Below are 10,803 nucleotides of genomic sequence, written 5' to 3'. Positions count from 1 at the left end.
TCATAGTAAATTAATTCTAAATCTAGCTTTAAAATTCTCATCACCGTCCATATATGGATACCAGAATATATAATTAGTATTCCAGACATTGTTGACAAAATTATAAGCCATTCCTATTGGTTGAGCTGATAATGGTTTCAAAGGTACAGTGTATGGTGTAGCAGGAAGATCTTTGGTTACTATGGAAACAACAGGAACATCTGGAGATGTAATTTGGATACCATGGAAACCAGGTTTGGTGTACTGTATACCATCCTGAATACCTGGAGAGAGGAAATCAGAAATATGATAAAAGACAAAGCAAAAGAATAAAAAATGTGCAAAAAAGTTTAAACGTTTATATTTCAACATGCTTTGAAACTGCAATCACTTACCATGTACCATTTGACTACCATTGAGGACTACATTCATGGGATCAACAAGACGACCCATTTTATTCAGTTGCCATTGGTAACCAGGCATGGAAGGAGGGAAGAAATTAAACATCAACGACTCTGGGATTCTTGTAGACGTCTTATTGAAATACTGAACTGTGATATCCACCCCTGTAATAAATTACAATGATGTCATAATATCAGAATGAATTCTGGGAAATACTGAACTGTCATATCCACCCCTGTAATAAATCACAATGATGTCATAATATCAGAATGAATTCTGGGAAATACTGAACTGTTACATCCACCCCTGTAATAAATTACATGATGTCGTAATATCAGAATGAATTCTGGGAAATACTGAACTGTCATATCCACCCCTGTAATAAAATACATGATGTCATAATATCATAATGCATTCTGGGAAATACTGAACTGTCATATCGACCCCTGTAATAAATTACATGATGTCCCAATATCATAATGCATTCTGGGAAATACTGAATTGCCATATCCACCCCTGTAATAAATTACATGATGTCATAGTATCAGAATGAATTCTGGGAAATACTGAACTGCCATGCCCATCCAGTGGTGTGTGAATCATATTTTTAAGAGGTACACAAAACGGATTCTATAGATATTACGTATTTATATCTATAAGAGGCTCTAAATCTATAAGGAGTTCTAAACCTATCCAACTTTAGAATTTTAAAGGTTTGGTGAACCACTCATAGACTACAAACCAGCTAAATGACAAACTTACCAACTTGTTTATTTTTATTATTGACATCTGTTTGGATCCATAATATCTGAGGAGCTCCATATTTCTCCCAAGTTTCAGTATCAGTGAATGCTATCTTAGATAGGAAACTACAGGAGGAATCTGATAAAAAATAAAAACAAAGTAGGGAGATTTTAGAATTGGAAGATATCTAGTTGAAAGATTACACATGATATACACTGTCAAGTCTGTTGGCAATTACTGGAATGTCAGAACAGTACCATGAAAAAATGCTTGAATCCAACATCTTGTAAATGTTATCTCTACAAACATATGTATGATGGAAATTTTAAAACCAACAAATAAGATTTTTCACAAATCACTGATCACCAGTGATGCATTAATTGTTAACAGCTTTGGAGGTTTGCTAATCATCATATATTGCATATTGTATTTGTTATGTGTGTGAATTTTTTCATGTAGTTATTTCTTACAGTACTGGTGGTATGTAAGGGTACCTAAAATAATAAATGTTTTTGCCATATGTGATGGGGTAGTCTCAGATCACGATTTTTTGCAAACTGAGACTACTCTCAGCTAGACAGGTTTGTCTGGCAAACTGAGACTGATCTCAGATGGCTATTTTTTGCAAACTGAGATTAGTCTCAGCTAGACAGGTTTGTCTGGCATTCTGAGACTGGTGTCACATGGTTATTTTTTGCCTTCTGAGACTGGTGTCACATGGTTATTTTTTGCCTTCTGAGACTGGTGTCACATGGTTATTTTTTGCCTTCTGAGACTGGTGTCACATGGTTATTTTTTGCTTTCTGAGACTGGTCTCAGATGGCTATTTTTGCAAACTGAGACTCTCAGTTCATGGTCTCAGTTTAATGTGTTAGGTAACCTTACATACCTGAGCACTGTGTTAGCTAGTGTCCATCTGTCTGTGTGTATTATTGTCAATAACCATTACACTGTGTGACTTTATGTGACTTTGAGTGGAATGATCACAAATGGGATGGGGTACCCATAGGCTTTGACCAGTTGATGACATATATACACACCTTGTTTTTGCCATATTTCTATAGTCTTAGTAATCCACTGCTTGCTATCAGGATTGGCAAATGCTTGTAATCCTGGTTTGTGGAACTCAGCTGAACCAATGTAGTCATATTGACGGTTGAAATTAGTAACGTCTGTTTCATTGTAACTATTATACATCATTAAACCAAGTCCACAGTAACTGGATGTACATGCTGCCCAGTCAATCTGTAATAAAATCAAGTCCACAGTTATTTGATGTGCACATCGCCCAGTCAATCTGTAATAAAACCAAGTCCACAGTTATTTGATGTGCACATTACCCAGTCAATCTGAAATAAAACCAAGTCTACAGTTATTTGATGTACAGTGGCTGCCCAGTCAGTTTGTAATAAAACCAATTAGTCTACAGTTATTTGCCCAGTCAATCTGAAATCAAAAGAAAACCTTAAATTAATGTTGTGGACATGATCATACAGCTGAATAAAGCTCACAGACTTTCCTTAAACATAATGTTGTGCATAAAAATTAGGGTTTTTTTGTGTAATGTAGAAACTGTTTAATATAATTATCTGGGTCTATTTGCAATTGTCCATCTGTCCAAAATCATACTAAAATTAATTCCTACCTTAGAACTTGGGTCTATTAATTTGGTAATCTGTCCATTCCTACCAATCTGTATGGTTATTCCATTATTACAGGTCCTTTCTGGTGTCGGTATGCTGACCATGGTGTAACCTACAGATATAAAAATTGACTACAGCAGTTGTATTTATTTTGGTGCATGAAAAATTTAGCAGAGTGCCAATTTAGGATATGTCAGACAGCACTTTAATTTGGCAAACAGTGCAAGGGGCCATGGACATTTAGACACGTACTACTACTCCATAAATATGTCTTCCAGTCAGCCTGTCGTATTCAGTACAACTGTTTTTGACACCTTAAGCTTTCACAACAAATGATTATTATAAATATATGCCACGTACCTCTGTACAATTGCTACTGTGTTCATGTTTTGTATGTGAATTCACATTGCCATGGCAGCCCACAAAATTGTCTTTATTAATACAACTCAATTTAATTTGCATAATGTACTTAAAGTGTGCTTGCAGGGCTTATCTCCACTGAATAACTTCAGCGCATATATTTATAAGTCAAAACAAATCACAAGTGGTTTTACCCTCGGAGGAAATCCCCAAAATGGCTGAGTACATGTTTATAAAGAGCCATAGAGTTTCTTTGAAGACTATCACCTGAAATCATATCAAAGTTGATAACAATTATGTTCTACTCATTCTCCTCAATCTCTCCGCTGCATTCGATACTATTGATCACAAGATATTACTTCAGAGACTCTCTCATCTTGGTATCAATGATGTTGTACTCAAATGGTTCAACTCATACTTAATGCAAAGGGACCAATCTGTCAAAATCAACGATATCGTCAGTGAACAATCAGAACTCAGTTTTGGAGTGCCACAGGGCTCTGTCCTAGGCCCTCTTTTGTTCACTATCTACATTGCTCCATTAGGAAATTTAATTCACAAGCATGATCTTAACTTTCACCAGTATGCAGATGACCATGAACTTTATCTTTCATTTTCTCATCGTGACTCTCCCGTAGCCTTGTCCTCAGTCGAAACATGTATCCATGACATCAAGGAATGGATGACTCACAATAAACTCCAGCTCAATGACAACAAAACAGAAGTCCTTTTGATCCGCTCCAAATTCAACTGTGCACCTGCTCCACTCAACAGTGTCAACATTGGTTCTTCTTCCATCATACCCGTTTCATCTGCTCGCAATATCGGCATGATCTTTGACGACAATCACATGTTCAGTCAGCACATTACATACACTTGCAAATCAATCTACAGCCACCTCCGCCGGATTGGATCCATACGACGCTACCTCACTAATGAAACATGCCAAACATTAATACATGCAACTTTGACAGCCAAACTTGACTATTGTAATTCACTTCTCTATGGACTCCCAGACAACACAATAGGCCTGTTACAACGAGCTCAAAATACTGCAGCAAGAATAATCACACGCACCAGGAAATTTGCACCGATCACCCCAGTTCTCATCCATCTCCATTGGTTACCAGTTCGTCTCAGGATTGACTACAAAATTTTGCTGTTAACTTTCAAGGCCATTCACAACCAGACTCCTGCGTACATCAGTGATCTGCTCCAGCCCTATATTCCAACTCGTACACTCCGTTCATCCACCAAGAAACTTTTAACATCTACAACCTACAAAACCATCACATATGGTGGCCGTGCATTTTCATATGCTGCGCCTAAACTATGGAACGTACTACCACTCGACATCAGAGAATCTCCAAACTTGGAAACTTTCAAAAGAAAACTGAAAACACACTTATTCTCCAAAGCATACAGTGTGGTTTAGCCATTGAGCGTCATAGAGCAAAACAATGTTTTGGATTTTGGCGCTATATAAACTTTGCTGATTGATTGATTGATTGAACAGTAATCAACAGAAATGTACTTCAGGCAGAAACAACTTTGACTGGTTTAATCTCAAAAGAAAGAAATTTATTATCATGTTACAAATCTTTATTAATCTTAAGAGTGTACAGCAGACTGATTTTTACATTCATAACGCCCTTTGTGTAAAATTATACCAGTTTGATAAAGTTGCAAAAATTGCAACCTGAAGTCATCAACTACACCTTACGGTATATCATGATGGCTAATTCTAATAACTCATACAACTTACCAGAAGTGTCTGGAATACTTGGTTCCAGGTCTTTCAACTTTTCCTCTAATTTTGTTGATAAAGGATGACCCTTCAATTCATCTATTCCTAGTTGTAGGAAATCTCTTTGTTCTTTCCATGATAGTTCTGATAACTGGAATGTCTTCTCTGAAATGTTTGTTACAAATAAAAATGTTGATTTATTTATTTATTGGTTACATATTGCAGATGTATGCAATTATAGGGTACATGTTGATGATGTATGCAATTATAGGGTACATGTTGATGATGTATGCAATTATAGGGTACATGTTGATGATGTATGCAATTATGGGGTACATGTTGATGATGTATGCAATTATGGGGTACATGTTGATGATGTATGCAATTATAGGGTACGTGTTGATGATGTATGCAATTATAGGGTACATGTTGATGATGTATGCAATTATAGGGTACATGTTGATGATGTATGTAATTACAGGGTACATGTTGATGATGTATGCAATTATAGGGTACATGTTGATGATGTATGTAATTACAGGGTACATGTTGATGATGTATGCAATTATAGGGTACATGTTGATGATGTATGCAATTATAGGGTACATGTTGATGATGTATGCAATTACAGGGTACATGTTGATGATGTATGCAATTATAGGGTACATGTTGATGATGTATGCAATTATAGGGTACATGTTGATGATGTATGTAATTATAGGGTACATGTTGATGATGTATGCAATTATAGGGTACATGTTGATGATGTATGCAATTACAGGGTACATGTTGATGATGTATGCAATTATAGGGTACATGTTGATGATGTATGTAATTATAGGGTACATGTTGATGATGTATGTAATTATAGGGTACATGTTGATGATGTATGCAATCATAGGGTACATGTTGATGATGTATGCAATTATAGGGTACATGTTGATGATGTATGCAATTATAGGGTACATGTTGATGATGTATGCAATTATAGGGTACATGTTGATGATGTATGCAATTATAGGGTACATGTTGATGATGTATGCAATTATAGGGTACATGTTGATGATGTATGCAATGATAGGGTACATGTTGATGATGTATGCAATGATAGGGTACACGTTGATGATGTATGCAATTATAGGGTACATGTTGATGATGACATTGATGATATTGGACTCATTTAATGTATTTCATGACAGAAAAAATCACTTGATTGACCAACCAAGCTTTCTTGTTAGTCTGCAAGGCATTGCTATTGTGTACATTTCATGACAGAAAAAGCATCAACTCAGATTGAATAATGGCTGACAGTGACCAATGATGTCAAACATTCTGTCAACTCTAAATGTCTACTTCTAATACTGAGATGCAATGATATAATAATACCTTTACCTTTCCTAACTCTTTCAAAATCTTCATTAGACCAATGTCTGCTATCATCAACACCATTAAGTCCATAGGTATGTTCTGCTATTTTCACTAAATATCTACTAAACCTTGACATCCTAGGATCAGAATTTTGACATTGACCTGAAAAATACAAGAAATGTAAAGCCACCAGGAAGTACATATTACATGCTTGAACTGTTAATTATTCATGCTTCGCTGAATCTTCTGACTTAAAATCTTAAAAATTATTTGATGGTGGTGGTGGAGTAAATGAAACAAACAAACAATAAATTACCTGATCTAAGAATTCGCTGCGTGTTCTACTAATAGTTCTATACTGTGCCATTTTGTACATAATTCAGTAACTCACTATACCTTACCTGATTCCAAGCATTCACTGCGTGCTCTACTAATAGTTCTATACTCTGCCATTTTGTATATAATTCAGTAACTCACTATACCTTACCTGATTCCAAGCATTCACTGCGTGCTCTACTAATAGTTCTATACTGTGCCATTTTGTATATAATTCAGTAACTCACTATAACTTACCTGATTCCAAGCATTCACTGCGTGCTCTACTAATAGTTCTATACTCTGCCATTTTGTATATAATTCAGTAACTCACTATAACTTACCTGATTCCAAGCATTCACTGCGTGCTCTACTAATAGTTCTATACTGTGCCATTTTCTTGGGGTCTGACATAATGCCTTGTATCCAGGTGTCTCCAATCTCATTCTTGATAACTGGTAGTTTGTCTTTGAATTGCAGTAAATGTGAGATATAGTCTTCAAAGGTAGATCCACGAATTGTGGCTCCAGGATATTCAGCATCAAGAATAGTGTAATATCGACTCACTTCCTGAAAACAAAATCAATGTACAGACTTCCTGTAGTTATATTACATTGGTGCATTAAATATTTATTAACCACTATTTATTCGTAAAGTGAAATTTAGTTTTACTCATAATGTATTCTACTTTATTTTACAATGAAATCATTTCCATTTAATACTGTCCAGCACTTCAAAATAATCTAAAACCAGTATTACAGGAAGTGGTCGAAAAAGAGTACCAGACATATCCTAACATTTTCCATTGTTTGAAATTTCCTACATTTTGTAACTGTCATCTAAAATTTAATTCATTTACAGACTATTTTTCAAGTGAAGGAGACTACTTTTGGCACAACTGAACTGAGATTTTCATTTGAAATCTACTGCAATAAAAAATATATAATCCTCTAAAGCAATGCTATATGAATTTAACGATAATGACATCTCACCACAGCATCTTCTGGTGGTCCTCTGTTATCAGAACGAAAAGCAAAGCACAGGACATGATCTAACCCATCCACTATTACACAGTCTTTCCGGGATAATCCACCTGGAAATCTCGGCCCTATTCCAGGACTATCAGGATAACCACCTGTAGTAGTAATACAATCAGTTATTAGAAAATGATCATATCAAAGATTGTAAATATATCAATTTAATAAAAACTTGAATACACTGGAGAAGCCACTAAATATCACCTTTATTGTTGCTAGCCATTAAAACCTTAACATTTTCTCTCACATAATATTATAATGTATATTTCTTACTACGTACCTGGATGCCACATGGCTAACACGGAGTCATTCCCATATTTCCATACAAATGGGTTAGGGACAGCAGGAGGACTGCTCATTGTATTCACACCAACAGAAACTGCATCTATGCCATGTTGCACTAATGTTGGAATTACTGCCTGGGTTATACCTGTCAATAAATACATAAATAAATATATGAATGAATGAATGAATGAATGAATGAATGAATGAATGAATGAATGAATGAGGTAGGGGAGGGAGGGAGAGAGGGGAGGGAGGAAGGGAGGGATGGATGAATGAATAAATGAAGGAAGGAAGGAATGAAGCGATGAAGGTTTGGATGAATGGAAGGATGTATGTATGGATAAATGGATGAATTGATAAACAAATGTATAATAAACTGTTGACACATGCCTTTTGTACTTTTTGTCCATCGTTTTTTCACCTCTTAAAGTGATTGATTACTATTTTGTAATATTAGTATTTGAGGGAATACATACCAGGGACATCTCTTTGACTGAATCCTCTATGTTTGCGTTGGATACCATATTTCTTGTCTAAATCTTCACTGATTGATAATGCATAATTAAATAAAGAGTCATCAATATTATCTGTTTGTAAGTTCATAGGACCTGCATGCCAAGTGACATCACCTCTCAATACAGCCTGTTCAAAGTTTTCTACTTCTTCCTTTGTAGGACACTGTACAAAAAGTAAGTCAGAATTGAAACCATATAGTTGTAATAATTAAATGTCTGTCTTATAAAACCTGCATCATTGATACTGCAATTAACCCACTTGGTCTGTCAGTCCGGTTTCTCATATGTACAACTGGAATTTGAGGAAACGTGTGTGTGTGTGTGTGTGTGGGGGGGGGGGGGGGGGGGGCTACATCACTATTATGCCTGAATACATGTAATTTGTTAAGTACACTTAAAAATGTACTCACTTCTGCAATGAGTCAAAACAAATATACAATACAAACATTATATCTGAAACAGTTATATTCCAACATCAGAGCACCAATTGTGTCTGAGAAGGTTAGTTTTTAAGATACGATTTCTCAGCCATACAAAGTTAGCCCTAACCAATTCCTGCAACACCCCCCCCCCCCCCTTAAGATAATAATGACTAATTTACTTGAAGTTGTATTCCTGCAAGATTCAGTCGCTGAGGGCAGTCTACACACAAACTAACTCATGCACTTACTCTAAGTTTTATTCCTGCCAGAACCATCTGTTGAGGGCAGTCTACATACAGACTGACTAACCAGGGATGGGTAGTGTAGACTAGTGATTCCCTTCCTCCAAGAAGACGAAGATTTTCAGCAACTCTGACGGCTCTTGGAAAATATATATTAAAATATCTGTTCAAGACATTGTTGACAAATCCTCTTTCATCTATAAGCCCATTGTAACCAACATCTATAGGATATAGAATTTGAAATATATTTTATGTTTAAAATGAAAAAATGGTTTCCTGTATGAAAATGTAGAAAGAAACAGTCACACAGAAATATAAAAACAATGACACAGCTATATTAGATAATAATTCTTTAGTTCAATTCAATTTCTTTTAGGGTTTGAGTCTTGGAATTAGTAAATAAACAACAACAACAACAACAACAACAACAACAACAAATGATTTAATAAAGGTGATTCGCTAGTTACCTAGGTGATTCATGTACACAACATGAACATAATTAACATCTTGAACTTTGACCCAATAGGATCCATCCTCCCATGATGCATAGCTACAGTTGACTAACTTGCCATGGAAACGTTTGTCAGTATAAGTTATCTGAAAAAAATGACAAAAGTTACAGGAATTGTACGGCGTATCAATATTTGATTTATATTTTAAATAATATAAATGGACAGACATGGGTCATTCCTATAGCTACATCAGGGTTGTGCGGGAGGGGGGGGGGACTTAATATACGAATTATGCAACCAAGCAAAAGTTTTGGAAGAATCATACTGTTCTAAGGATTTCTATCCTATAAGAAAACATAATGGAAGAATAGAGGAAACATAATATTCTAATCAAGCTCTGCACTAGTACTTTATATATAAATCAATGAGAAATGTTTTCACTACAAGGTATAAACACAATTTTACATTGTACTCTGTCCTATTATATGCTTACAGGTATAGGTATGCATATGTGTAGCTCAAATCTCAAACTGACACAATGAACTTGGGACGCCCAGTTTTGCCAAAACCCTATCTTTGACTGCAAGCTCAGACTACTAAAAAGTTAGTTCGTTAGTGGTCTGAGCTGCAAGTGACCGATCCTTCCAATCTGGGACCAATCAGCTTCAATCAGAGACCAGTCTCAGTTTCAATATGTGACTGCGGTTCCAGCATGGATGTAGAAACATCGATAAAATGTTCTCTTATCCTTCCAACCTCCATGGTCCCAGTAAACCTAGCCTATTCACTGTGCATTAGTGTTACATTGTTAGTAGAATTATACTCAAGTCTCCAGGCTTTTTTTACTCTTTTATTTGAATAGAATATTTTAGGCACTGCACACTGCTAGCTATCAGACTATTTGGCATACATTCAAGGTTCTCAGAACAAGCTTTGGCTACCACTCGACTGTAGGAGGTATGACCACAAGAGACTAAGGCTCAGTTTGTTATATTTACGAAAACAAACAAACAAACAAACAAACAAACAAACAAACAAACAAACAAACCCACATACCCATGGAATTGTATTAATTTGCATATAGGAAAACTTATACTAATTCTTGATACTGCGAACTGATTTGTGATTACTCTATTGTTGATGTTTGACATATTAATTTACTTATTTATTTGTGTTTGTTTGTTTGTTTGTTTGTTTGTTTGTTTGTTTTCATAAACCAAACTAACTGAGCCAGCTGAGTAACAGCTGCCGATGTACGAAAGCATGAAAGCGCAGTGAACAGGCTACAATAA

At 35.6% G+C, this 10,803-nt stretch overlaps 1 protein-coding gene across 1 annotated transcript; it reads right to left on the bottom strand.

Annotated features, from left to right (window-relative positions):
• On the bottom strand, positions 1-7,888 carry LOC144441258 (uncharacterized). The gene is made up of 10 exons (XM_078130818.1): positions 7,876-7,888; positions 7,551-7,693; positions 6,903-7,128; positions 6,268-6,405; positions 4,894-5,040; positions 2,771-2,880; positions 2,166-2,370; positions 1,144-1,263; positions 375-545; positions 1-263 (listed from the first exon to the last, which is right to left on the bottom strand). The coding sequence occupies exons 1-10, from the start codon at positions 7,886-7,888 to the stop codon at positions 1-3; spliced, it is 1,536 nt and encodes a 511-aa protein (XP_077986944.1).
• Between the last annotated feature and the right edge of the window lie 2,915 nt (positions 7,889-10,803).

Source organism: Glandiceps talaboti, chromosome 10 (genome assembly GCF_964340395.1).
Source record: "Glandiceps talaboti chromosome 10, keGlaTala1.1, whole genome shotgun sequence".
Lineage (NCBI taxonomy): Eukaryota > Metazoa > Hemichordata > Enteropneusta > Spengelidae > Glandiceps > Glandiceps talaboti.
Note: the sequence above shows the minus strand (reverse complement) of the source record. Positions and strands in the feature narration are given on the sequence as shown.

Coding starts and splice junctions, on each gene's coding strand:
- LOC144441258 (XM_078130818.1), bottom strand. Junction 2,371..2,770: donor TAATAGACCCAAGTTCTAAG/GTAGGAATTAAT, acceptor ATTTTATTACAG/ATTGACTGGGCAGCATGTAC. Junction 264..374: donor TGGTAGTCAAATGGTACATG/GTAAGTGATTGC, acceptor TCCTCTCTCCAG/GTATTCAGGATGGTATACAG.